Source organism: Trichoderma asperellum, chromosome 6 (genome assembly GCF_020647865.1).
Source record: "Trichoderma asperellum chromosome 6, complete sequence".
Lineage (NCBI taxonomy): Eukaryota > Fungi > Ascomycota > Sordariomycetes > Hypocreales > Hypocreaceae > Trichoderma > Trichoderma asperellum.
Genome location: NC_089420.1, coordinates 237,820 through 262,766, shown reverse-complemented (window position 1 = coordinate 262,766; position 24,947 = coordinate 237,820). Strand labels below are relative to the sequence as shown.

At 50.8% G+C, this 24,947-nt stretch overlaps 10 protein-coding genes across 11 annotated transcripts; 6 read left to right on the top strand and 4 right to left on the bottom strand.

Moving 5' to 3' along the window:
- The first annotated feature begins 1,064 nt into the window (after window positions 1-1,064).
- On the top strand, window positions 1,065-2,889 carry TrAFT101_009542 (uncharacterized protein). The gene is made up of 3 exons (XM_024908113.2): window positions 1,065-1,521; window positions 1,605-2,337; window positions 2,406-2,889. The coding sequence occupies exons 1-3, from the start codon at window positions 1,366-1,368 to the stop codon at window positions 2,651-2,653; spliced, it is 1,137 nt and encodes a 378-aa protein (XP_024761520.2). The 5' UTR covers window positions 1,065-1,365; the 3' UTR covers window positions 2,654-2,889.
- Window positions 2,890-3,038: 149 nt separating this feature from the next.
- On the top strand, window positions 3,039-4,616 carry TrAFT101_009541 (uncharacterized protein; the record flags this gene model as incomplete). The annotated part of the gene is made up of 4 exons (XM_066128692.1): window positions 3,039-3,263; window positions 3,353-3,888; window positions 3,951-4,389; window positions 4,449-4,616. The coding sequence occupies 4 exons, from the start codon at window positions 3,039-3,041 to the stop codon at window positions 4,614-4,616; spliced, it is 1,368 nt and encodes a 455-aa protein (XP_065984812.1).
- Window positions 4,617-4,625: 9 nt separating this feature from the next.
- On the bottom strand, window positions 4,626-5,709 carry TrAFT101_009540 (uncharacterized protein). The gene has a single exon (XM_024908114.2). It carries the CDS (start codon window positions 5,560-5,562, stop codon window positions 4,693-4,695), a length of 870 nt encoding a protein of 289 aa, XP_024761522.2. The 5' UTR covers window positions 5,563-5,709; the 3' UTR covers window positions 4,626-4,692.
- A 1,146-nt stretch (window positions 5,710-6,855) lies between these two features.
- TrAFT101_009539 (uncharacterized protein) lies at window positions 6,856-8,865 on the top strand. The gene is made up of 2 exons (XM_024902514.2): window positions 6,856-7,159; window positions 7,228-8,865. The coding sequence occupies exons 1-2, from the start codon at window positions 7,124-7,126 to the stop codon at window positions 8,791-8,793; spliced, it is 1,602 nt and encodes a 533-aa protein (XP_024761523.2). The 5' UTR covers window positions 6,856-7,123; the 3' UTR covers window positions 8,794-8,865.
- TrAFT101_009538 (uncharacterized protein) lies at window positions 8,819-10,194 on the bottom strand. The gene is made up of 2 exons (XM_024905221.2): window positions 9,938-10,194; window positions 8,819-9,873 (listed from the first exon to the last, which is right to left on the bottom strand). Exons 1-2 carry the CDS (start codon window positions 10,131-10,133, stop codon window positions 8,951-8,953), a joined length of 1,119 nt encoding a protein of 372 aa, XP_024761524.1. The 5' UTR covers window positions 10,134-10,194; the 3' UTR covers window positions 8,819-8,950.
- A 796-nt stretch (window positions 10,195-10,990) lies between these two features.
- Window positions 10,991-13,877, bottom strand: TrAFT101_009537 (uncharacterized protein). The gene is made up of 3 exons (XM_066128691.1): window positions 12,917-13,877; window positions 11,663-12,829; window positions 10,991-11,584 (listed from the first exon to the last, which is right to left on the bottom strand). The coding sequence occupies exons 1-3, from the start codon at window positions 13,061-13,063 to the stop codon at window positions 11,153-11,155; spliced, it is 1,746 nt and encodes a 581-aa protein (XP_065984811.1). The 5' UTR covers window positions 13,064-13,877; the 3' UTR covers window positions 10,991-11,152.
- Window positions 13,878-14,637: 760 nt separating this feature from the next.
- Window positions 14,638-15,869, top strand: TrAFT101_009536 (uncharacterized protein). The gene is made up of 3 exons (XM_024902515.2): window positions 14,638-15,018; window positions 15,086-15,356; window positions 15,433-15,869. Exons 1-3 carry the CDS (start codon window positions 14,904-14,906, stop codon window positions 15,842-15,844), a joined length of 798 nt encoding a protein of 265 aa, XP_024761526.1. The 5' UTR covers window positions 14,638-14,903; the 3' UTR covers window positions 15,845-15,869.
- Window positions 15,870-15,905: 36 nt separating this feature from the next.
- On the bottom strand, window positions 15,906-19,967 carry TrAFT101_009535 (uncharacterized protein). 2 transcript variants are annotated; one of them, XM_066128690.1, is made up of 3 exons: window positions 19,538-19,967; window positions 17,470-19,351; window positions 15,906-17,402 (listed from the first exon to the last, which is right to left on the bottom strand). In XM_066128690.1, exons 1-3 carry the CDS (start codon window positions 19,592-19,594, stop codon window positions 16,135-16,137), a joined length of 3,207 nt encoding a protein of 1,068 aa, XP_065984810.1. In that variant the 5' UTR covers window positions 19,595-19,967; the 3' UTR covers window positions 15,906-16,134. The 2 variants fall into 2 exon arrangements, with proteins under 2 accessions (XP_065984810.1, XP_024761527.2); XM_024900072.2 differs by having other exon boundaries at window positions 17,470-19,967.
- Window positions 19,968-21,040: 1,073 nt separating this feature from the next.
- TrAFT101_009534 (uncharacterized protein) lies at window positions 21,041-21,488 on the top strand. The gene has a single exon (XM_066128689.1). It carries the CDS (start codon window positions 21,277-21,279, stop codon window positions 21,463-21,465), a length of 189 nt encoding a protein of 62 aa, XP_065984809.1. The 5' UTR covers window positions 21,041-21,276; the 3' UTR covers window positions 21,466-21,488.
- An 871-nt stretch (window positions 21,489-22,359) lies between these two features.
- TrAFT101_009533 (uncharacterized protein) lies at window positions 22,360-24,913 on the top strand. Its single transcript, XM_024906690.2, has 4 exons — window positions 22,360-23,256; window positions 23,372-23,506; window positions 23,612-23,838; window positions 23,901-24,913. The coding sequence occupies exons 1-4, from the start codon at window positions 22,857-22,859 to the stop codon at window positions 24,591-24,593; spliced, it is 1,455 nt and encodes a 484-aa protein (XP_024761528.1). The 5' UTR covers window positions 22,360-22,856; the 3' UTR covers window positions 24,594-24,913.
- Window positions 24,914-24,947: the final 34 nt, after the last annotated feature.

Genomic DNA, 24,947 nt, shown 5'->3' with positions numbered 1-24,947 from the left:
GAGTTCTAAGCTTTGGAATCTATGTGCATCGCCTTATAGAGCTAGAGGATTACTGTTGAGTTTTCAGTTTCAGTGACGCAGTATATAGATGAATTGCACCGTCTTGAAGTATATTAGCAAGATTGTTTATGCCCTTTTCAGCGATATCAGCTGAGCCCTACATGAAGAGATGAACAGCAGCCGCACGTGCGAATACTGTTACACGGAGTAGGGAAGCAGAAGAGTTCGTCATCCATTAGCTAAATGAGGGAATGAAGAGCACCTGAAGAGCACCTGAAGAGCACCATTAGATAGGATAAAATCATCTGATTCGAAAAAGCCTTATTCGATGCGCATTTATGCAGGATTCTCTGATAACGCGGACCTCCGTCTTCGCAACCTTGTGGGCCTACCTGAACCCATGCTATCGTTAAAGAAGCAGCAAACTGGTCACTCATTTTTGACCCTTGGCGAATTGAGCCATTACACTCATAATGTAGTAAAGCTTCCATTTTGTAATTACCTATCACAAGAAACTGTGCCCGTAGTTGGTTTGCACGGCTCCCGGCAAATCTGCCGCCTCACCGTCGATTACATCACCAGATGCCTACCTTGAAGATATGGTCATGATTGAAGTAAACCGCTGCCGATTCGCATTCCAAACACTTAGCAACACCAGCTGAAAACTAAAGTCCACACAAATGACTCAAAATCTCAGTATCAGATTTGTCATTCGATTTACCTTTTTGGGTGCCATATGCGAACGCAATGCTAGTTCTAATATGAGACATGACGAGATCCGTTTCGCGATGACCCGCTGCCGCAATCGGGGGAGTCACAGCAATTGTAATTAGATAACTGGGGAATTGGCATGGAAACAAAACCAGCCACGAAGAAACCTAAGATTGCGTGCTTCGCGGTCGTGCAATTGCTGCAGCGGCTGCACTGTATGAGGTGAATGGCGTGATTCGCACTATCAATAGCATCAACACTGTCCAGATCATATCCGGTAGTGCGGTACCGATGTGCTTGGTAAGCCGCCGCTGACAGCCAAAGTATTCTTTAACAAGATCCATCTCCTGGATGGTAAATCCGAAGATCAGACAGGTCTTACACGGGATGATTGGATGATTCGTCAATTCGCCATAGAGTTCGCGATGCATGCAATTGTGGGGGTGGGGTTGCCCGATGCCGATGCGAGGTGGTGGCCGATGGGCCGCGACAAGAGAGGGGAAGAGACGCTGGTTGGGCAATTTGTACTGAGGTAAGGTAAGTATAAAAGGGCAGTATCCGACGAGTTTGTGAGGTTGATGCGATTTGAATTTCACTATTGCCATTCAGTATTACTGTCCAAGTGACGAGAATAGCACCACATATCAAACCACAATGGCTCCCGCATTGGTTGAAACCGCCACCACCACCAACTCCGGACCGGTTCCGGCATCTGTCTACAAGCTGGATCTTGGACAGTACAAGGAGATTGATCTGACCTACATCGATAAGGATGCTGAGGCGGGCAAGACCGACGGCCCTGCTGCTACGGTGAGTGAATCGATCTCCTCGGCCTTTTCAATCTTGCCACCATTGGCCATGATATAGATCTCGTACTTATACGCAACATATAGTACCCTCACTATCTTCCCACATGGAACCCAGCACAGCAATATCCCCCTCTGCAGCCCTTTGAGCACTATGAGCATGGCAAGGATGCCGATACCTCCTATCCCAACCTTCTTCCCAGCGGCGTCCAGGTCACAGAGCTCACTCCCTCCATCGGCTCTGAAGTGAGAGGCATTCAGCTCTCCTCACTTACCGATGCTGGCAAAGATGAGCTGGCTCACTACGTCGCCAAGCGAAAGGTCGTCGCCTTCCGAGGCCAGGACTTTGCCGATCTTTCAATCGCCGATGCGCTCAAGTTTGGCGGATACTTTGGACGACACCACATCCACCCTACCTCTGGCTCTCCTGAGGGTTACCCAGAGGTTCATCTCGTCCACCGCGGCGTTAACGACAAGGGCCACTTGGACTACTTCAAGACCAGAACCAGCTCTGTGGCCTGGCACTCTGACGTTTCATACGAGCAGCAGCCTCCCGGAACCACTTTCTTGTACATCCTGGACAAGCCCGAGACTGGAGGCGACACCATCTTCGTCGACGCCGTTCAGGCTTACAAGCGACTCAGCCCTCTCTTCCAGGAGCGCCTGCACGGTCTCAAGGCCACACACTCTGGTATCGAGCAGGTCAACGCCGCTGCGGCTCGCAACAGCATCAAGCGACGAGACCCTGTTGTCAACTCTCATCCCGTTGTCCGAACGCACCCTGCCACCGGTGAGAAGGCTCTCTATGTCAACCCTCAGTGTAAGTTATATTGAAATTTCATATCATCCTTACATCGTACTCGTTTGACGACTAACACTTGCTTTTAGTCACTCGTGATATTGTTGGAATGAAGAAGGAGGAATCCGATTCCATTCTCAAGTTCCTGTACGACCATCTGGCGCAGGGTGCCGACTTCCAGGCTCGTGTTAAGTGGGAGGATAAGACCGTCGTCGTCTGGGACAACAGAGTCACTCAGCACAGCGCTCTCGTTGACTGGGAGAATGGCCAGAGGAGACACCTTGCCCGTATTACTCCCCAGGCAGAGAGGCCATACGAGACGCCATTCCAGGGCTAATGGAGGAGACACGTGGGCTTAAATGTATTTCTGCATTTTCAATATATTTAGCGGTATGATTTGATAGGCTCACTGAAGTGGCCTTGTATAAAAGCAAAGAATAAAAAATGATTCCACGCTGCCTATGAGGGCCTCTAGATTACATATAGTGGGGACTTATCGTTTGTTGCTGTCAATGCTTATTCTGATATAGGGCGCGCCACAAACTCGGCCCCGGTTTTTAGCTTGTCAAGTAGAGGGCGCGATAACGAAAAAAGTCGATTGATTCTAGAATCATAGTACTTAAAGCGTATTTCTCTCTAAAACTCCACCTCTGTTTGTGAGGTATTGTCTGGGTATAACGTGGTAGTGTTACAAGGTTGTTGTAGACTGCAATAGCTTTGCAATGGCAATTACAACCTCGACTACCACTGCGGTTGAACTCTCGCCACTTCCTCCGCTACCCAATAGCTCTGGCCATAACCGGTTTCATAATGGCGTATTACATAACGAATCGCAAACTTCATCATCCGACGATGTGTTGGAGGCATCCCGCCTAGCAGATTCCGAGGTGCCGGATGGAGGTTATGGCTGGGTCGTTATCACTGGCTGTGCCGTCCTCGCATGGTGGGTGAGTATTGCTGTCGGCATATCCATGCGTATTACAAGATCCGCATTATCAAAAGAAGCTTCTACAGTGATGCTGATATTTTAATCTAGTTTGTTGGGACAGGATATAGCTGGGGAGTGATTCAGGGAGCTCTCGTGGAAAAAGGTCTCTCGACGCCTGCGACTCTGTCATACGTCGGCTCACTAGCTGTTGCTATCATCTCATTCCTGGCGATTATCAATGCGCGCGTTATTAGGGCTATCGGGGTGCAAAAGACCGGCATGCTGGGCATCTTGATCCTGGGTGTATCCGAGATCCTGAGTGGTTTCACAGTAAAAAATCTTGCAGGACTATTTGTTACGTCTGGCGTCTCGCTCGGCGTAGGGCTGAGCTTGTGTTTCATGGCTGCAACTGCAACGCCAGCGCAATATTTCAGCAAGAAAAGAGGTCTGGCAAACGGCATCGTATTCGCGGCAGGAGGGTTAGGGGGAGCCATCATTAGCTTGGCCTTGGACGCAGTAATTCAACGACTTGGAACTGCTTGGGCGTATCGTATACTTGGACTTGCGACACTGCTTACTGGTCTGCCGGCGGCATGGTTGGTGAGGGAGCGCTCACCAGTCAAGACTGCGGGATTCATCGAGTGGTAAGATAACCTTCAAGACGTGATACGTTTCAATATAACGCCCAAACTGACCATTCATTCAGGCGCCTCTTCCGAGATCTCGAGTTTGTGATCATATTTGCTACCGGCGCTGTTGCTACATTCCCCCTGCTTGTTCCTGCGTTCTTCATACCGCTCTACGGACGATCAATCGGCTTGTCTTCATCTACTGGGGCAGGTCTTTTAGCAGGCTTCAATCTGTCGTCGGCTGCAGGCAGAATACTCTGCGGTTTCCTGTGCGACAAAATCGGATCACTCAACGCATTATTGATTTCACTATTGATCAACGCCATCACAATGCTAGCCTTGTGGCCTGCCTCTACTACGCTTGCACCGTTAGTTGCGTTCGTCGTTCTCAACGGTGCCGCGAATGGTGGCTTCTTCTCTACTATTCCCACAGTAGTGGGTAACGTGTTTGGATCCCAAAGAGTATCTGTGGCCATGGCCATGGTTGTTACTGGTTGGGGTGGTGGATATCTAATGGTAAGTCTCTAGGACGCCAATGCATCTCCATGTCCGTTTCAAATTGCTTACGAAAACAGGGTTCGCCAATTGCCGGATATCTGCTGGATGCCTACGGCGGAACAGAAAGCGGATTTCAAGCATACAGGCCAGCGATAACATATGCAGGATGTATGGGGCTTGGGGCTGTCGGGCTCGTAGCGTTTGCAAGATTTCGGAAGAATCGCTCAATTTTTGCAAAAGTTTAGCATTCAACACTGAAATAGAATAATACTTGTATAGATTATATGTACGGTTGTAAATAAATAACACCATGTGATTGCCTCAAGCACGAACGGCAACCAAAAATAGACGAGGGTATCGCAATAGCACTGATCCATCGTCGCAGGAAGGATAAAGCTCTTCAAGTTTGCTCAGATACGCCGCCAGAAACCCTTCCCTCTGCTCTGGACTGAGTGGATCAATGAATGGCCTCAGTCCTGTACCTTTAACCCATTCAACAATGCCCTCATGGCCATCCAGCGGATGCTGGTAGTTTGTATGCCAAATGTCTACTGATGAACACAGTGGCTTCAACTCGTTGTATAGCTCGAAAGGGGTCTGGAAAGGCCCAAGAGATGGCTTCAGGCGTGACAGAGTTTCTGACCAAGGGCCATTTTCGGCCACTGAACGCATCGCTTCATGAGATTGCTCTGTGTAGTTATCAGGCACTTGAAACGCAAAGACGCCTCCAGGCTTTAGAGACTCAATCAGCCGTTTGATAATGGGCATTCGATCCTCGAACTTGATCCATTGGAAAACCGCATTGGAAAAGAGGAGATCAACCGGTCCTTCTGGGGTATAGTCGTATAGATCTGCCACAGCAAATTGTAGATTGGGAAGTGCTTTGCGTGCCGTTTCAATCATGTTTGGCGATGAATCGATGCCCGAAATCTGGGCATTCGGCCACTGCTTAGCAAGCACCTCGGTTGAGTTGCCAGGACCACATCCAATGTCTATGATAGTTTTCGGAGAGGCCAGGGGCACTTGAGCAAGAAGATCGCGCGAGGGTCGAGTGCGTTGCTCAGCGAACTTGAGATACTGGGCAGCTGACCAATCTTTTGTGCCGGCGGCTCTTCCTTTTCCAGCTGCTTGAGTTGCCATTGTTCTATTTATGAGAGTCTTTGAAAAGGAGACAAGTTGGCGAGATGCCATTGTGTAAGTCGACAATGTAGAATGAGGAGAAGAGGAAATGAGAAAATGAGTCGCACTGGTCGATCTATTTATACATTGAGGAAATACTCCAGTATCAATGTCCAAGAATCGCCCCTGCTTCGAGAGCCCTGTTTGCAGTCGAAAAACTATTACACACCACCAACAATTGTTCCTACAATACTTTAACCGCTGCTATTATGGTGGATAGCTCGATACTCGAAAGTGCAAAGCAAAGGCTTAATCCGAGAGCGCCTTCGGCCGTCCGAAGTTGCTCCGTCGAGGGTGGCTTCGGGACCGAGAGCGCCTCGGCGGAAATATGAGATCACGTGGACACAGATCTGGTCGATGAGATTATCCATCTCTTTTATTGAAGACCATGTCAAATTGGATATGTAAATGTATACATAAGGGTATAAATGTTTTTTGAAAGCACTGTTGCTGTTAGCCACGCTGAAGCCGAAAAGGGCATGGCGAAGCGTTTCACGCATCAGTGCATGCACTCAATGCGGCTGCCAAGACTTCTGGAAAAGAGGGTATACCCACATGCATGTACATTTGCGCGATTGGAAGCAGCAATTAAACAAAGTCATACAACCCAGAGCTGGCAGCCAAAGTACTTTGAAAGCCTATTCTGGAACTTTTGATCACTAGCAAAGTGAGCTCTAAACATTACTCCGTGTGTCTTTGCGTAGGCCTATGTCAGCGTTCCTCATAAGAGTGGCAGCTCTGTCCGCCGAGCCTCGTATTCAATGTAATAACTTGGCGGTTGGAACGGCCAGATCAAGCACAATATTGGTAGAGAACTCGACGGAGCCTTAGCTAAAGTTCAACTATACTTTAAGTATCCGGAATGAAATTGCTGTATTTACTTCAAAATCATATTCATTTCAATAGAGTCCTTTACGCCTCGACTTGTCCCGAAATTACCCCTCCCCCACCATTGCAGCTATGGCCGGGTAGATCTGAATACATGTAGCCGTCGATGGCGAGAGGCTTACGATATCACGATGATTCCGCAACAGGCGAGTACAACATCCCAAGGTACATAATAGCAGCATTTATATTTTTAAAGGTATCTTCAGTCTTGCATTCAGTACAACATCTTTATCAAACCGTATGCTGGCAACTTCAGTCATCTTCTAACTTGTTAAGAGGATTGGGGGTCAAAATTCCACGTTACATTGCAAGCCACATTTATGGCTGAGCCTGACCCCCACTTGAGCAGATAGTCGCAGAATGGCCTATGTCGGCGAACAGAAACGACACCTTCTCAAACGACAGTTCCCGGGGAATAAGACGCTGGAATAATAAGTTTTGAACAATCTTCGGAAGCAAGATCCGAGACGTTACATTGTTAGTGAGAAGCCGCCGGCAGCAGTAGTTCCCCGCAGACCGAATACCGAATAACCACCTGTCCAGCTGCCCAAGTTTACAAAACTTGCATCTTGATATTCTCCAATTCTCTGGGTCGTCGTACTCATCAAGTAGAGAAAATAATTTTGGCTGTAATCAAACGCCAAAGACAGGCAGTCTCAGGATTGGCTTTCGCAGAGTCATCAAAATGCCGTCGGCAGAGCAGCGCAAAAAAATCGGCCAGGTGAGTTCTGACACTCTATAATAAGTATACTTGAGCGTGACTCGAGCTAACATATCATCTGAGCCTAGCTATTTGCTGTTGGATTTCATGGCCGTGAGATCAACAAGGAGATTACAACACTTATTCGGGACTATGGCGTTGGGGCAATCGTTCTGTTCAAGCGCAACGTGCTCGACGCCGCTCAACTCCAGGCGCTCTGCTTAGGCCTCCAGAAGATCGCAAGCGACGCAGGCCACAACCAGCCCCTTTTCATTGGAATAGATCAAGAAAACGGCCTTGTTACCCGAATCTCACCACCTATTGCCTCTCAGCAGCCGGGTCCCATGACTCTTGGGGCCACTGGCTCACTTGACTATGCGTATGAGGTTGCCAAGGCCACTGGTGGGATGCTGCAGCATTTCGGCATTAACATGAATTACGCGCCAGTCGGCGATATTAATTCAGAGCCGCTAAACCCTGTCATTGGCGTTCGAAGTCCCAGTGACCAGGCAGAAACTGTGTCCAAGTTTGCGGCGGCGTGTGCAAGAGGCTTACGAGAGCTAAATGTCGCGCCGTGTATCAAGCATTTCCCCGGCCATGGAGATACGGCAGTCGATTCTCACTATGGTCTGCCAGTCATAGACAAATCAAGAGCCGACATGGAGAAATTGGAACTGATTCCATTCCGTGATGCCGTTGCCAACAACATCGAGATGGTCATGACGGCTCACATCTCTTTACCACAGCTATCAAAAGATGGCCTGCCTGCCACACTCTCCTCAGAAACAATCGGAATCTTGCGAAATGAGTGGAAGTACGATGGCGTTATCATGACTGACTGTCTGGAAATGGATGGTATTCGCGCGGAATTCGGTAGCGTTAAAGGAGCACTCATGGCTTTTCAGGCCGGCGTCGACAATGTCATGATATGCCATACTTTTGACGTTCAGAGTGCGGCCATCGATCACGTTTGCGATGCCATCGCAGCCGGTACACTATCACAAGAGAGAATAGACGCATCTTTGGAACGTCTCCGAAAATTGAAGGAAAGATATACAAGCTGGCCTCGTGCCCTTCGCACAGAACCGCCAGAGACTTTGGCGGCATTGAACAAGAGTGGAGAAAAGCTCGCCAGTCAAGTCTACACAGATGCAGTTACTCTGGTCCGAGCAGAAGAAGGCCTTTTGCCTCTTAAACCGACTACAAAAATTGCTTTCGTTTCTCCTGGGCCCGACGTGCCTATCGGTGGCGCTGTTGATAGCGGAACTCTGCCAACGCGCGTCCCTTGGATTGCAGACACCTTTGAGGAGCGTATCCGAAAGCGAGCATCTCAAACCACCGACATTCGATTCACTAGCTCCACCCTCACAGATGAGCAATGGAAGCAGGTAGAGGAGGCCGATGTTGTGATCCTGGCAACTCGCAACGCGCGCGAGTCCAAGTACCAGAAGGAACTTGGGCTAGAGGTCGCCAGGCGACGAGGATCATCACCCCTTGTCTCAGTTGCCACATGTGCTCCATATGATTTCCTAGATGACGCTCAGATTCGCACATATATTGCCGTGTATGAACCTACTGTGGAGGCATTCAGCGCAGCGGTGGATCTTTTATTTGGAGATGCACAGCCAAAGGGAAAGTTGCCGGTGGCGCATTAATTTTTGTTGACATAAAAGCAGTGGAGCATATTGAAAAAAGATTTATTTATTTAATTAAGCATTAGTACCGCATACATTATTCATTATTAAATGTGCGTGATCTCATACTGTGTCTTGTCATAAACTCTATCAACGCCAAATCGACCGCTCTGCCATCTTACTCGATCTTCACAATGTTGGTCTCGTCGGTGTAGTTGACAAGTGAAAACTCGATTGTCAAATCTTCGTAGTCAAATGTGAAATAGACGTTACGAAGGAAAGCATCGCCCATAGCATCGCCGTAGGGGTACACTGGTACTGTGCAAGTACCGTCTCCCATATCGACGGGGAGAGAGCTCAGCGGCACGTCAAGGCTGACTCCCGGTGCGATATTCACGACGATGGAGTCTTTAGACGGCTTGCGGAATTTGCAATCCACAACGGGATCATTGGTGAGATCCGGGTTGGGGATGCCCCAGTAGTTGGTGAGAGCATCAAATAAGTCCTGCTGGACGTACCAGTGAGGATTGCCAGTATCCCAGAGAGCGTATGTGCCATTCTCGTAGGTAGAGGTTAACGTAGTACCGTTGGCAAGCTGTAGTTTGAGACTGGAGAGGCTGACAAAATTTGGCTGCGAATTTGCAGCGGGAATTGTTGGATCTTCCACATTAACTTTATAGACAGGGCCCCGACGCTTAGCAAGGTCGATTCCTCCGATGAGCAGCGAGCCTGTGGCTTTAGGATCATTTGGTCCCAGATAGACGCTGAAGGCACGACGAGAGATGACTCCCTTCTGTTTGAGCTGATTAAGGAAAGTCGGATAAGTGTCGCAGGCCTTGGTGTCGCAGAAAGCCCCGAGACCAAAGATGGCAGTTTGCTGGGTGTCGATGGGATAGGATGCAGCGTTCAATTCGACCACCCCAAACATCATGTCTTTGACAGTCACGCCGCCAAAGGTAAGAGTGTCGTTGATAAAACTGCCAAAGCCGTGGTCGATCAGTAAGTCATTGTAATCGTCGCTTATCCACTTGGATGTGGAAGAAGATGTGTTGTCGTAAGTGCCATATTCTGAGCAGAGTCCCCGCTGGCATACAGAATTGCCTGTTTACGAGATGATTTATCAGCGATGCCATCTTCAAAAAGATATTGAAAGACATAAACGCACCGGGTGATTCAAAGGCATAAGTTGGACTTCCTGTATCGGCAGAAATGATTGCCTTTTGAGGCGGAGTGCCAACCAGGAATTCTGCTCCATAGGCGCTCTGATTCTTTATACGCTGGAGTGGAAGCTCGATTACGCCTTTGGGCAGAGCCGCCGCGGCGAGAGATGCAAATGTTAAAGATGTAAGAGGAGCGTGCATTTTTCTCTGTATTTGAAAGGTCAATTGTTCACTCAATGTTTTCAACTTGGGCTACTGTCAAAATGGCCAGCAATATGAGGTGGGTGGCCATTAAGTTTTTTATATACCCAAACCTGTGCATGTACCTGTCACTTCGGCATTTGCACGGATCGGCATCTACCATTGTTTCGTTCTATTAGCCAGGGAGATTGACGAAAAATAGTAGAACCTTCTCCATAATCATGCTCGCCCGTCAAATACGAGCTCTTACAGCCGGCCGCAAGACTAACGGGGCACACCAGTACGGAGCATCAAGTCAAGTGCGACTTAGTATGACCCACTGCGGCATCGCTAAAGCTAGGGAATCGAAATTGAGAAGGGAGAATCGGGAGCTTGGTGCCACGATTTTTGCTGTTTTGGTACCGTTGCTGCGCGTTAGGTCTGGCTGATGGTGTGAATCAGGGTGATTTGATTGGAAGAGTGATCTGGATAAAATGATTCCGATCGTGGTGAACTGACTGGGTTCGGATTTTGGCGATGGGTAACATCGGGTTGCCATAACCTAGTCTAGACGGACTTTGTTAAATCAAGCAGGTCATTAATATGGAATCATCAATAATAAATGCTGCAAATAGAGCGACGAGATGAGCTATCAGGATAATGGGAAAGCGACGGGTGGTTTTCTTTACAGAAGCAGTAACATCTGTTTCTTTTGCTATTTGAAGAAGAAGAAAAAATTACAATTATACTGCGTCTGCAACACCATGCCTGCTTGTGAGCAACAGCGGTGAAGGGCATGCAATACATACTCAAGGCCTACCATTCTTGGCGTCGAAATAATACAAGTTCCAACGCATTATCTGAAAGAGCAATATTACCGTGTATTTCCTCAAAGCTACATTTATTCACTTTAAAAAAAAACTACACCAACTATACCCACGAGTAATGGACCAGCGGCCGAAGAAGAGAATATTACTAGGCTTATATACCAGCTCTCCTTTCAATCTCTATTCTACTCTGCTGCAAATCATCATTATTCATTAATAGTTGCCTCCCTCACAGTCATGCACATCAACCTGACTACACCACAACTGCGTAATCGGCGCTCCTCGCACTCCTCTCGCCAACATCCTCTCTCGCTGCTCCGACAATCTCGGCCGCGCCTCAAGCTGCGACCGGTTCGTGCCCGTCGCCTCGTCCACTCGTCCCGACCACCAGATCTCGGCTGCGGCGCCGGCTCGCGGCCAGATGATTGTGTCGAGGCTGGTCGTGTCAATGGTCTCGGTCCAGACGGCGAGTTCACCGCCAATGACGTTCTTCTGAAGCTCCGAGGACACGCCGTCAGTGGGCTCGTGGGAGTAGATGAGCTTCCAGTTTTTGGTTGGGTCACACCAGTCAAGGAATGGGTAGTTGTTTTGGAAGGGGGCTCCGTTGTCGAAGTCGAGGAACTCGCCACGTCCGCAGTCAAGATACTATTATAATGTCAATCATTAGAGTCAAACGCCTTGAATCCTTAAGAAGCAGAGATAGAGAGAGTAAAAAAAACTTACGTAGAAATCGTTGCTGCTGTCAATGACTTTATATCCCAGCTGGGCCAGCTTCTGAATTGCCCCTCCACCAAGCCATGTTTGGGCAACAACATCCTTGCCCAGCGTGGCGTTCCAGTCCAGAATCATTTCTTCCCACACCATGGGCACGAGTCCCAGCTCGCGGACTTTGCCATGCACGTGGTCCAAGAACTTCTGGAGCAGCGGCTGCAGGACACTCTGGTCGTTTGTCTTCAGTGCCGGGTCGAGCAGCGAGTTGTTCGCCTTGTACTCATCGCCACCAGTGTGGAAATATGCCGAGTAGGGCGATAGGCGAGGCAGCAGATCTTCAAAAAGCGTGTCGAGGAACTTCTCGACGTTGGTATCGTTCAGCTTGAGGGATCCGCAAGGTGGCTGGGCGCAATACCACTGCCAGGGGTTCACGCCATAGGCATTGCTCAGACCGGGGTATGCCTGGTCGATTCCAACATGGCCTGGCATGTCGATTTCTATAATGACCTGGACACCTCTGTAGACGCCATACTCCTGTATGCTGGCGAGATCACTGGGCGAGTAGCTCAATCCCTTGTGGTAGGCGCCCTTCTCGGCCAATAGGGGCAAGGCGGGAATCTCCAGTGGCCAAGACTGCGTATCAGTGGCGTGCAGATGCAGGACATTCATTTTGTTCATAGCCAGCGCATCGATTGTGTGCTTGATGTCGGAGACCTCGAACCAGTGGCGACTGACATCAAGCAACATGCCTCGGTGAGGATATTTGGGCTCATCGCGGATCGAAACCGGCGCAAGCTGCGTGTACCAGGCGGTGCCGGAGCTGTGTTGGAAGAAGAGCTGCGAGAACGTCTCCAGGCCGCGAAGAATGCCGGTCGACGACGGTGCTATGAGGGTAGCATGGCCCTTTGAATCCACGTCCAGGGCGTACGATTCGTTGACGGCGCCGTTCAGCGGCTTGAAGGTCTTGCCGGTGTCGTGCTGCGTCTGGACAATCTGCAGCGTCTGGATGCGCTTCCCGCCAAGGGCCGGTTCGAAATCCGAGCCGCGCGTTCGCAGCATCCACGGCACGAAGCCCTGCTGGAAGATTGCGCCAAAGGTGCGCGAGAGGCCGCCCTGGACGATCTGCTTGCTGTCGAAGTGCGGTCCGCTGGGCGGCACGTAGCCGGCCGTGTAAGAGATCTGTTGATTATCCACCCTGGTCTCAGCAAAGTCTGCGCCATCCGGGAATCCGGGGTAATCATGTGGACTGTACGGAATCCATCGCACCTGTTCGCCGTTGTAAGTTACCTGGACCGTCTGGTCAATGAAGAGCGTGCCGTTGCCAGTCGAGGCTTGCTTCGGCGCTGGCCATAGGGCGCTGGCCGGGCTGCCGAGGGCCAAGACGGCAACGAGAACAGCCCTGCAAAACATCATGGGCCGATGGTCGTTCGACCGAGAGCGAGAGAGAGAGAGGAGTATGTGCCAAGGTCAGGCCACGCACAGAATTGAGCCCGTATATAGAGCAACACCGGTACAGGTGGACGAGAACAATCGGGACGGCTGCTTAAATACTGCTGCTACAGTACTTGCTCGCATCCTTCTCTATGCCAATTCCCCCCCTGTTGAGTCGATTCACTCTCTTCCTCTCGGTCCCGCTTCTGCTCCCTCCAGTTCCAGGTCTCTGGGGAAATACAGACTAAAGCGCAGGTTGCTACCCCAGCCTCCACGCAGATCAGGGTGTAGTAGAGTAGAGTACGGAGTAGCAGCAGCAATACTCGCTTGACAGGCGCCGCTTCTCAGCTTCATCGGCTGTAATCATAATACTGGGCCTGCTGTATGTGTTGGCGCGGAGTAGCGTAACGTTCCATCGCCATTAGATCTCTTGATGGACGAAGAGAGGAGAGTGACGAGATGGCTCGGGGTGAATCAATGCTGGGCAATTGATGCCAAGCTGTGCCGGAAAATTTTCCCCTGGACAATGTATTATCTTGATTTGACTTGTTCACATTCGAGCTCAGCAGCCAGATTTGAAATTTCACACCTCGTACGACTTTCCGTGATGATTTGGCCTGTGCTCAAGATGCGGAGAATGACGCTGAGACTTCGCCGATCGCCGGCAAGATGCTAATCAACACTAACGCCTTATAGCAGGAGATGTTACGCTGCTTTGCACCACGGCCCAACGGTGATGGCTGGACCTTGCAGCGGTCAAGCGGCCATGGAGCAAATGCCCATCAACTAATAAAGAGCCTGCTGTTGTACATAGAAGGATGCGGATACGCGGCAGCAGGACCCCCATCTACTCTACATGCTTATACAGTAGCTAATATGAAGCATACCTCAGGTACATGTATAATGTACGTCTTATCTTGAACTGGGGCTCAATACTAGCGCAGAGCCGGATCTGATGGAGAACTCGCCTGGCTTCAGTCACCGAATATGCTATGCATCATCTTTCAATCTACGACACCGTCAATGTAATTTTAAAATATCATTCTAATCTACATGCATCGTTATGCAATCCGAAAAGCAGAAAAGCAGAATACCAAAAATCCTCACCATTATATGGTACGAGCGTAGAGATCAGGTCACTTCCGAATCTACACACACCGAGTAATTCCCCAAAGCAGCAATCGCAGGGCTACAATCTCAGCTCAGCCTCTTTTGCATCTCTGCGTCGCTGGGGACACTTGATCAAAAAGCAGCCACTCTCACGCGCGCCCATTTAATCTCAAACAATGCGCGAATTCCTCGATCCGAGCCATCCCGATCTAAAAACATCTTTATATAGTGCTAAAACCACGCCAACGAGGGCAAACAGAGGCTAATGCCAGCAGCCATGACGCACATCGTCCTATCCGCCGGCCGTCAGACCATCCGCTGGGTCACGATTCACGATATGGCGTGACGGCTTCGATCATGCGTGTTGCGCCCAGTCCATATGCCAATAATGGCTCAGTTGCTGCGATTCCTTGAAAATTCAGTGATGATACTGTTATGTAGCTGAATAGAAGATTTGATAAATACGCACATGCAGACAGTCGATGTGAAAAGGGAGAAGGCTCATTCGCTCGCACGTCTTTTTTACCGCGGCCTCTTTCGCGTTGCTTAGCTACCCTAAAAGAAAACCGGCCCCGTTTTAGATCACGACTTTGTACATCGCCATTTAAACCTAAGGGTATATTTATATCAGAATCATTCAAATCTATCGGCTAAAAAAGGATTCATAAATAAGATCGCAATTTTTTTTTTCTCATTCCTGACCACCATCACAATGCCGACCTCAAACACGTATTCAAGGCCGATACGGCATATCCAGCGCGAGGAGCTCTACACCAACCTCGAAATGCGAATTCAGTATCTCCACTCATTCCTCGACTTTTCAAGCCGTACGTCTTTCCTCCCAGAAAACAATCTTATTCATCAAAAAGCATTAACTCATGAACGACATCGCAGGTGACATTGACGCTCTTGTCAACGACTCTAAATACATAAAGGCTCTCATCCCTGCCGTCGCCAACATTGTCTATAAAAAGCTCCTGCAGTATGACATTACCGCCCAGGCCTTTACTGTTAGAAGTACATCCTACGAGGGCCCTCTGGATGAGATTCCCGATGAGAACAGCCCGCAGATTCTGCATCGCAAGATGTTTCTACGAGCGTACTTGAGCAAGCTGTGCTCAGATCCCAGCAAGATGGAGTTTTGGGAGTACCTCGACAAGGTCGGGTAAGTCATCTCTCGCCTTGCATACCCATAAGAGAACATGAGAAAATGGCGGCAACTAACACAAAACATGTTGTAGCATGATGCACGTTGGTCTTGGTCGAAAACACCCCCTCAACGTCGAATACATCCACCTCGGCGCTTGCCTAGGCTACATTCAGGACGTCCTAAACGAGGCTATTCTCTCTCACCCCCGTCTCCACATCCAGCGCAAAATCGCCCTCGTCAAGGCCCTCAACAAGGTCATCTGGGTGCAAAATGACCTCATGGCCAGGTGGCACGTCAAAGATGGCGCCGAGTACGAGACTCCCGACTCGGAAATCGAGATTGAGAGCGAGGGATACCTCCACGGGAAGAAGGTCTTTAATGACGAGGATATGCAAGATCAAGCCAATGGCGAGGCATCTCCCGAGAGATCATCATGTCCCTTTTCTGGAATGCCGGCTTCAGGGATACCGGTGAAGCATGTTGACTTTAAGGAAGCCACATAAAGGCGGAATAGTCTCCAAAGCGATATAATGGGGGGGGGGGCGGGGGGGTGTTTCACGTGTTAAGATGTGTTTTATCATCCATCTTCCGAGCGGATGCTTGTATTACTATTATTATTACCAATTGTCATGAGGTTTTCATGTTGTAGTTTAACAGAGTCGGGCTATTTCCCCATGCTAGTAATTTATACTCGGTATCATATGCTTAGGTGCTTCTTGAATAGTGCTTTTTCCACCAGTGGTATCGTGTCCAATCATTACGCCACTTTGTTTCTCCCTCGTCATCCTATTGTCTATACAAGTAGTGGTGACTCTTCGTTGAGTATACCAAACAAACTTTCAATTTCCTTCTCGGCAATCTTCAGCTCCTGTGCCACCTGACCCGTAACAAGCGTGTATGCGTATATGAGAGCGTAGTCCCTCTCCTCGGCCATCGTAAGGCCGATTTGTGTGTCGCTACTGCGAGCAGCAGCAGCAGTAGCGTCACGGCTGCTCTCGCCATTCTCGTCTTCGCCCTCTTGGATGAAGCCGAGGTTTCGCATAGTTTCGGGTGAGTGTTCCTTGCGGAACTGGAAAATCTTGGCGAGCAGCCGATCGCGGATGCCAATGACGCTGGGAACCGCGTCGGTCAAAGGGTACTCCAGCATCATGGAGCTGGCGAGCACTTGGAAGACGTGACATATGCGGTCGCACAAGACGGCTCGCTCCATCGCTGTGTATTCTAGCAGGGCTCGCTCGCCTGGACTAAGGCTCCCCTCACGATGCGTAACCAAGCTCATGGCGTAGAAACTGTCTAGGATACGATTGGTGCTGCGCATGATGCGGCCGTATGTCTCAAATGGAAAGGGGCCGCGAAGCTCAAATTCCGATGCGGCTGATTGGCGCAAACTTTCTAGGCGACTGGCGTACCGCTGCATAGCCACTTGCTCACCGGATTTAAGGTAACTCTCAGAACAATCAGTGCGGAGCAAGATAGCCAGTGGCCCTCGCCGCCAGATGAGACCCATTTGAAGATAAAGCATAGAAACTCCCTCTTTGAACTTCCGGCGAGCCGAGATTGGCCAAATAACACGGCAGACGATCAGTCCCCAAAGAATACCCGCCATGACCGATATGACACGATGCTTTACAATCTTCATCATAATCGGGTGCAGTCCACCCTCGTCGTCGTCGTCATCGTCAACTCGCTGACTCAAGCTATATGCGTAGAGTGTTGACACGTTATACGCCAGTATGGTCATGCGACCCAACGGAGCTTTGCCTCGGGCGACAATGAGATAAAAGTTCCAGAAGCTGACCAGCCATCCAAGTATAATGAGCGCCGCTGCATTACCCTGGCTTACCGTCCAATTGAACAAGGAGAAGAAGGCACCGAAAAATGTACCCAGGAACCGAGCCCAGCCGGTTGTATTGGAAGCACCGACAGTCATGGAGCAAACAATCATGAACGATAAAAGTCCCCATTCGCCGCGATAATGATTATAAAAGTCTCGAGTCTCGTCTAAGAAGGCAAGCATTCCCCAAAGCGAAGCGCCAATACCCACCTTGAGACCAAACAATACTAGAAAAGGAGTGTTAGCCTCCTTCTGAGCGCTCTTCAAACGGGTCGCGCCAATACATGTACTTACTGTCGTCTCGGGCAATTTTCCTAGCGAATCTCATGATAGACTGAGAAATTATGGACAATATCTTGCTGGAATCAGGCGATGCTTGCCAGTTATAAGTGTCTCTGCGACGGATCATGGAATCAGGAATCCCCCTAGGAACATCGCGCTTCCGGATCGGCTTGATCAGGCTCTCGGCTTCCAGTGAAGCTTCGAACGGTAGGCTCGACATTTTACGTCCTTGTGTAGTACCGTCCTCTTTCCTCCACCAGAAAAGCCAGCGCCAAGTTCGTTTGGTATGTTCACTAACATACTTTAGATCATCAAGCACGTCCAGATATTTTTGCATTTCCTCACCAAATGTCTGCAAACTGAAGCTAAAATGGCCACAGGCAGCGGCAATCTCCTCCAAACCAGCCTGTATCCGTCTCGAAGTAGACTTTTCTCGTTCAATCATGGTATACACCTGCTGCAAGGCATTGGACCTCGCCACGTTGAACTCGCCGAGCGCCTCTGTAAGATTATGCCGAAGATCCTCGCTGATGGTAACTTCAAAATTGGAGGAAGTTCCTAGAGGCGACTCTTGAAGAATCTGAACAAGGCTTTGAGTTAGTGCCTTCATCGAGGGGCCCACCAAGTCGACAAATAGATGGAAGACGGCTGCCGGCGCAGGGCCATCCTCTTGCGTCGCATTGCTTGGTCGCCGTCCTGGTGAATTAGGTCTGCTCGCCACTTGGATAGCTCTCGGACTGGAACTCCTAGGAGATATGCCTTCGAAGTCGCCAAGTGACGAAACTGTTAAGAATCGTGTTAATGGCGGCAGCGCATCACCCGATTCGGCTTGCTGGAGGAGGGACAGCTGGGTATTAGCCGCGCTGCGTAGGCCGCCGATGGAGCGAGCCAGGGTCTCGATGGCCTTGACTGTGGATCTCTGCAAAACATATATCTTCTCGCGGCCGAGGAGGTAGTCCTCAAACTTTGCCTCTCGCAGGTTTTTGAGCATTTGCGGATATGTGGTGTTGTAGGTGGCCGAAGCCGCAGAAAATTGAGCAGACATCTCTCCTTCTTCCACCCCCTTGAGAAAGGTCGCGGTGACGGAAGAGAGCATGCCCCCAAGGGAGACGGTTGCCTTGGCCATGGAAGTCCTTAACAAGTCGCGGGCAGAGACCCTCCAAACCAAAACGTTGACAGCGGCGGTCGACGTGATGCCCATGATGAGCATCTTGAAGACTTGGACGATTTTCTGGTTCGAGAAGACGTTGGAGACGACGGCATTTTCTTTCGTAACGACGGAAATGATGGCAAGCGATGCCAGAGTGCTGCCGACGTTGACCAGAGGGTTCGCCATCTTCTGTTTGACCCATCCCATGAAGCCAAAGGCGCCGCCAATGAAGATGATGACAACCAAGACGTGTGCCAAGGTGACGAGACCCATGACAGAGCCGACAAAGACCGAGGTCACCATGGAGAGTATCGAAACGAGCTCGGCGTACGCGACAGCAACGACGGCGATCAGGACGGCTTCGATCATGGAACCGGTCGACCGCGCCGGGTGGAAGTAGACGGTGATTGTTGCGACGACATGTTTCCCGTCAGGCTTGCCCAGGAAGCTCGACAGCGGCGAGAGGAAAGTGGCCAGACTGGCGATGGTATAGGCCAATGTGCATTTCAAGACGCCATGGCCCAAGGGCGAGTCGAGCCATTTGATGAAGCGCAGCAGCGCGGCCTTGGCGGAGTTGGCCATGGCACCGGCTCGACTGGATAGCGACGCGCACATGGAGTCGAGGAATCGTCTCAAGAGGCCGTCCTTGGCCGGTCCTTGGCCGGTCTGTCGCGGCCTCGAGCTCGAATCGGGAGCCCGCAGCCGGCGGGGCGATAGAGGTATGATGGTGTCATCGCTGGTCGTCTACAGTTGCAGAGAAAAAAACATGGTCAGCCGGTCTGTGCGCATGTGCCTTGCAAATGTCATGCTTTATGGCGAACGCCAAGCAGTTGGATGGCGGCGTAGCTGTGGACGGGGGGGGAAGCAGAGCAGCAAGAAGAGCAGCACTGGAGGCTTTCAGGAGCTGATGCATCGCAGAAAGAGACTGACATTTTGTGCAGAATGCGAATGAGCTGGCGCCATGCGTGGTGTTGAGCCCGGCGCCATGACAGGCTGGGCTGGGCTGCAGCTCTAGATGAGCTTCATAGCTTCGAGGGCGCTATGGAGCGGGGGAGCTTGTGCATGGACCGGTGCGACGATGAGATGATAGCGCGTCGAACAGTGCTGCAGCAGGCGGAAGCAGAGGCAGGGTTGTGCTGCACAGCAGGATCACAATGGATGGAGTCTGGGCCATGAATGAAGTTGCAGCGGGCAGGGTTTGGTCCACTTGGGACAGGCATGATGCAGCCTTGGCTTAGGCGATGGAACATTACAGCGCTTGGTGGTGACCTGGGCGCCTCTGAGAAGAACGGCTGGGGAGGAGGTACCAGGCTGCAGTCGGCGCGTAGTAGCCCACTACCGGCGACAAAGACAGCCTCAGCTGCCAGCCACGTTTCTCTAGCGGGCTGTCGGTAATTGGGCCTCTAAAAGATAGCAGATAGCGCTAAGGTATTGATGGCCTGGCCGCCGCGCTTTGAGAAAAAAGACAACATGGAAGGGGGGAAAAAAAAAAATAAAAAAAATCCCCAGCCATCTTCAAGTTCTACTGCATAGATAAGTAGGCACCTACATAGTCCAGTAGCTACCTAGTACTGCCTGTATTGTTATACGTTATATGTTACACGTCATGGCTCAATGCTGAATTGAATACACAGAGCAGATGAGACGCTGAGATGGGCAGATTAAGCCTGGCACCGTATCTGCGTATCTACCCTGCTTGTGAACATTGATTGCTGCCTCCCTGCCCGGCCGGACTTTTCTCCGCCTGGTTTATCGCCATCACAAGCCGAAAGCCGTGTATTTCCTCTCAAAACGAAACATCAATCAAGCCCAGCTGTGGGACGGGCCGGGGGCAGCCACCAAGTTTTCACGGGCCAACATGCAGAATTTTTTTCTGCATCTTGACCCTTTTTCTCCCCCTCTCTGGTGTGTCTCTTTATTTCCCCGCTACTGTTCTTCTTCATTTCCTTCATCTTCTTCATCTTCTTCTGCTTCTCCCAGCAACGTTGCCCGTCCCAAGGCTTTCATTGGAGGCGCCGTACTCCATATTTAACCATTCCACATCACTGCCTATTTCATATATACAGTAGACACAGACGCCTGTGACATCAAGGCTGACAGACAGACAGACGGACTTACTCGTGCTTGTGCCGCCCTTGTGCCGCTGCCAAGCTCCATGCAGTAAATAGGCCGCGTCGGGGAGAAGGCGTCAAGCTTGGCTGTCCAGGCGCTGCTGATCACCAGCCAGCGGACGCAGCGCCAAACTCGCTCTCGAGTTAGCGCGCCCAGCGCCCCCCCACCCCGTAAAAGTCCCCCAAAGTGTTCGCGGCTTAGCGCCTCGCTCAAGGCCCTGTAGCGCGCAATGCAGCCGCTAAGTCGCCAACAGCGGCTCCGTGCATGGCCGTCCCTTGTAGACGACACACCGGATAGTGCTGACAGGCCGGGCTCGCCGATCCACAACGTCCAGTTCTTCACCTCGTGCGCTGCCAGAAGCAGGTTGGGAGCCTGGCAGAAACACCGGACGGAGAGACATAAGAAACGAAACAGACCACCAACGCGCCCAACGACTTGCTTCACTCCATCCACGTGCGGCGTCAGGCCGGATTCTTGCCCGCCTGGCGCTTCCCGGCAGCCTCTCGGTCAACGCTTTCGGCACGCTGCTCACCCTCTTTTCGGGCAGCCCAGACGAGATGCCCGGCCGAATGCAGAAAGGCTTTGCGTTGCTGGGGACTGGCCTCGGAGGCTCCATGCGCGTACAGGCCCATCATCAGACAGGCCCATCAGACACACCAACAAGCGCTGCTGCTCGCACCACTGCCAAGATCCGGGAGCACGTGTGGCGGCCGCATCCGAACGAAGAGCGCACCATCTGGGTCTAACAGCGTCATCTGCTACCACGGCGACATGCAACTTGCGATGGTTTACATGTAACTATTTCATAATGGTTTGATGATGTGCTGGTGCCTCTGGTGGCGGAGGCTATCGAATGATGGACCGCCCAACATGGCAGAGACTCGACTCGACTGTGCGCTGCTCGGTCTTTTCGCCAGTCTCTCCCTCCATGCCCCTTACAGTCGATTACCAATGCCCGTGTCCGTGGCATCTCTCATACGCTACTAGGCTTAATCGTGGGACCTTGACCTCAGCGCGGTGTTGCACTTTTGACTCGGTATCCATATTTCCCTACATTTACTTGTACTACCCCATGGTTTTACTAGTCAAGCCGCCGAGTAATGCCTGCTTCCCCTCATATCTTATAAGGGATCGCCATGCCTAGTATGTACATGTACTCCGTAGCAGCAAATTGGTAGGCCCCTACATTAGTAGTAGTACAATTACCTAGTACAGCACCAGCGCGTGGGATGCAAGCCAAGATTGAAGCCAAGGTCGGTAGCCATGAGCCGACAGACAGGCAAAGGAGAGGCATGAGATCAACTGCCAACTCGGGAACCGCCTACTGCAGACACTAAGATGAATTGATAAAATAGTAGAAAAACTAGAAGAAAAAGAAAAACCTACAGAAAAAAAGTCAAGACTCTGGAACCCCCCCCCTCCCCCCCCCCTGAACGTCAGGCAAAATCGCATCCACTCGCCGTTGCTGCTGTGTAGATAGCAGTGCCGTCTCTTCCACTGCCAGCCATTGGGCGTCTCAGCACCGCGCACATGGCCCTCCACCGCGCTCGACCTCGTCTCGTCGTTGCATCTGCCAAATGAGGCGATACATATCTGTGGGCTTGTTATCCCTGAACTACTGATCCCCAAGTGGGGCTGCAAAAGGCTCGGGTCAAGGCTGTAGGAAGTTTAGCCTCTCTCTCTCTCTGGGCATGTCTGTTTGCATGTGCAAGCATCATCGAGTGGGTTCGCGGTGTTGATAGGTGCTAGACTAGGTAGTCCAGTAGACATGCCCAAGTAGCACTACCACATTGCGCAGGTCGCTGCAGAAGCTATCTCGACCATGCAGAGCTAGCGGACGCAATGCCTGCTTGTTGGGTGGGAACTGGAGTTTTAGTCTGGGGTGTGCTGCTCATCACCTCGGCGCAACTATCCCGGCGATCGTAAAATCGATATGTATGAATAGCCGGTGCTACCCCCTTCGCAGAGAGGGCTGAGAGAAAGCCAGTCAGTGTGTGTGACACAGCTGCCGGAAAGAAACTTCAACTTCCTGATAGTCTTCTTGGTCCATCGCCAGTTGACCAACTTCCAGTCCTTCTCCCCTCCTCTGCTGCAGCTCTCTTCTTGTTCCTGCTCTCTCTCACTACTGGCTGCAACAATGATGGAACCTGCCATTGAAGTCGGCGTGCGCCGCAAGACCTTCTTCCAGACGGCCCTGCCCGTCTTTGCTTGCGGCGCCGGGCTCTTCTCCGACGGCTACGTCAACAACGTCATTGGTTCTGTCAACACCGTCCTCAAGCTCCAATACGGCGACGTCTACACCTCGTCCAACGCCAGCAAGTATGTCTCCGACATTGCCTTTGTCGGAACCGTCGTTGGCCAGCTGTTCTTCGGGTTTTTGGCCGACCGCTGGTCGCGCTCCAACTCGCTGCTCGTGTCCACCATCATCCTCATCGTCTTTACCGCGCTTGCTACGGGTTCATACTATCACGGCGACGCTGTTGGCATGTTCAACATGCTGACTGCCTGGCGATTCTTTGTCGGTATTGGTATTGGAGGTAAGGTGTCTTGTCTCCGTTTCTGAATCATTTCTCTTATTGGGCGAGGATAAAAAACCATGTAATTGTTATGATCATACCTACATGTACTAATGCTCGACTTCAATCTCTATAGGCGAGTATCCTGCGGGTAGCGTTGGCTGTGCCGAGACGAGCGGCGAGCTCAAGGAGGGCACCCGCAACCGTTGGTTCATTCTCTTCACCAACACCATGATTGATTGGGGCTTCGTTATCGGCGCATTTGTTCCCTGTAAGTTTCGTTTCCCTCATTTTTTTTTTGTTGCGGCGTTGCTCGTCCATCTATACCTTGTCTGTGAGAAACCGCCAGGCTGACATTTCACCTTGAAAATCATAGATGTCGTTGCTGCTGCTACCCATGACGCCCGCCTCAGCACCATCTGGCGCACTTCTCTCGGAATTGGTGTTGTTTTCCCCTTCATCTTGTTCATCCTCCGTCTTAGACTCGAGGAGCCCGAAGAGTTCTCCAAGGAGTCCATGAGGCGCAAGACGCCCTATCTGCTGGTCATCCGCTACTACGGTCTCCGACTGCTGGCCGTGAGCGCTGTTTGGTTCCTCTACGATGTTAGTCTCAATTCCGACCCCTTCTTTACCAAGTCGTGGATGTTAACTTTCTTTGTTCCCAGTTCTCGACCTATGCATTCGGCATCTACTCCTCGTCTATCCTGGCCGGCATCTATTCCAAGACTGCGCCCCTCACTACTGTTTTCGGGTGGAACACCGTCATCAACCTGTTCTACATTCCCGGAACCATGATTGGTGCCTTTGTTAGCGACTACATCGGCCCCAAGTACACCTTGATCATTGGCGTCTGTCTGCAGGCTATTATCGGCTACATTATGGCCGGTGTCTATGACAAGATCTCTCAGCACATTGCTGGCTTCGCCGTTGTCTATGGTATTTTCCTGAGTTTCGGAGAGTTTGGCCCCGGCAACAACATTGGTCTTTTGGCCGCCAAGACCTGCGCTACTGGTGTCCGTGGCCGTTACTACGGCATTGCCGCTGCCATTGGCAAGATTGGTGCCTTTGTCGGAACTTGGGTCTTCCCCCACATCGAAGCAGCTGGCGGCGACGATCCTACAAAGGTTGCTCAGTATCCCTTCTGGGTCGCCTCCTCTCTGGCGCTGCTGTCTGCTCTCATCACCTTCCTCTGCATTCCCAACGTCGGCCAGGATACCATCACTGAAGAGGACCGCAAGTTCCGCGAGTACCTCGAGAGCCATGGCTGGGATACTAGCCAGCTCGGCTTGGACAGTAACAAATCTGACTCCAACCCCACTTACAATGAGGAGGAGCATGTCGTGCAAAAAATGCAGTAGAGGGTGGCTTTTGTGTAATTCCAAGATTCCCCCGTAACATAGAATACACTGTTCAAAGTAATGTTGAAGACGAATGATGAAATATCCTGAAAGCGATGTGTGCTTGGAATAAATATACATGCCATGGTGGCTGAGAATATCACGTTTTTGAGATTCTTCTTGTGATTGTTTGTACCCACTGGGATGTAGTCTGTAGATATGTGTAATCACATGCGTTGTGTAAAAAGAAAAATTGACCTCAACCCTCTTATATCAAAGTCAGCAGCCATAGAAATTGTATAATATTCGGACTATCATTAAATCGTTAAATTGAAACCTGACCAAATGCAGAAAGCTCTTCATGTCATCTACGTC

Coding starts and splice junctions, on each gene's coding strand:
- TrAFT101_009533 (XM_024906690.2), top strand. CDS start 22,857: ATGATGGAACCTGCCATTGAAGTCGGCGTGCGCCGCAAGACCTTCTTC. Junction 23,507..23,611: donor TATCGGCGCATTTGTTCCCT/GTAAGTTTCGTT, acceptor TGAAAATCATAG/ATGTCGTTGCTGCTGCTACC. Junction 23,839..23,900: donor CTGTTTGGTTCCTCTACGAT/GTTAGTCTCAAT, acceptor CTTTGTTCCCAG/TTCTCGACCTATGCATTCGG.
- TrAFT101_009536 (XM_024902515.2), top strand. CDS start 14,904: ATGCCGACCTCAAACACGTATTCAAGGCCGATACGGCATATCCAGCGC. Junction 15,019..15,085: donor ATTCCTCGACTTTTCAAGCC/GTACGTCTTTCC, acceptor ACGACATCGCAG/GTGACATTGACGCTCTTGTC. Junction 15,357..15,432: donor GAGTACCTCGACAAGGTCGG/GTAAGTCATCTC, acceptor AACATGTTGTAG/CATGATGCACGTTGGTCTTG.
- TrAFT101_009542 (XM_024908113.2), top strand. CDS start 1,366: ATGGCTCCCGCATTGGTTGAAACCGCCACCACCACCAACTCCGGACCG. Junction 1,522..1,604: donor CCGACGGCCCTGCTGCTACG/GTGAGTGAATCG, acceptor CGCAACATATAG/TACCCTCACTATCTTCCCAC. Junction 2,338..2,405: donor TCTCTATGTCAACCCTCAGT/GTAAGTTATATT, acceptor ACTTGCTTTTAG/TCACTCGTGATATTGTTGGA.
- TrAFT101_009540 (XM_024908114.2), bottom strand. CDS start 5,562: ATGGCATCTCGCCAACTTGTCTCCTTTTCAAAGACTCTCATAAATAGA.
- TrAFT101_009534 (XM_066128689.1), top strand. CDS start 21,277: ATGCCCGGCCGAATGCAGAAAGGCTTTGCGTTGCTGGGGACTGGCCTC.
- TrAFT101_009539 (XM_024902514.2), top strand. CDS start 7,124: ATGCCGTCGGCAGAGCAGCGCAAAAAAATCGGCCAG. Junction 7,160..7,227: donor AGCGCAAAAAAATCGGCCAG/GTGAGTTCTGAC, acceptor ATCTGAGCCTAG/CTATTTGCTGTTGGATTTCA.
- TrAFT101_009535 (XM_066128690.1), bottom strand. CDS start 19,594: ATGGCGCCGGGCTCAACACCACGCATGGCGCCAGCTCATTCGCATTCT. Junction 19,352..19,537: donor ATTCGCATTCTGCACAAAAT/GTCAGTCTCTTT, acceptor CTGCAACTGTAG/ACGACCAGCGATGACACCAT. Junction 17,403..17,469: donor GAAAATTGCCCGAGACGACA/GTAAGTACATGT, acceptor CTCCTTTTCTAG/TATTGTTTGGTCTCAAGGTG.
- TrAFT101_009538 (XM_024905221.2), bottom strand. CDS start 10,133: ATGCACGCTCCTCTTACATCTTTAACATTTGCATCTCTCGCCGCGGCG. Junction 9,874..9,937: donor TTATGCCTTTGAATCACCCG/GTGCGTTTATGT, acceptor TCTCGTAAACAG/GCAATTCTGTATGCCAGCGG.
- TrAFT101_009537 (XM_066128691.1), bottom strand. CDS start 13,063: ATGATGTTTTGCAGGGCTGTTCTCGTTGCCGTCTTGGCCCTCGGCAGC. Junction 12,830..12,916: donor TAACTTACAACGGCGAACAG/GTGCGATGGATT, acceptor GATAATCAACAG/ATCTCTTACACGGCCGGCTA. Junction 11,585..11,662: donor ACAGCAGCAACGATTTCTAC/GTAAGTTTTTTT, acceptor ACATTATAATAG/TATCTTGACTGCGGACGTGG.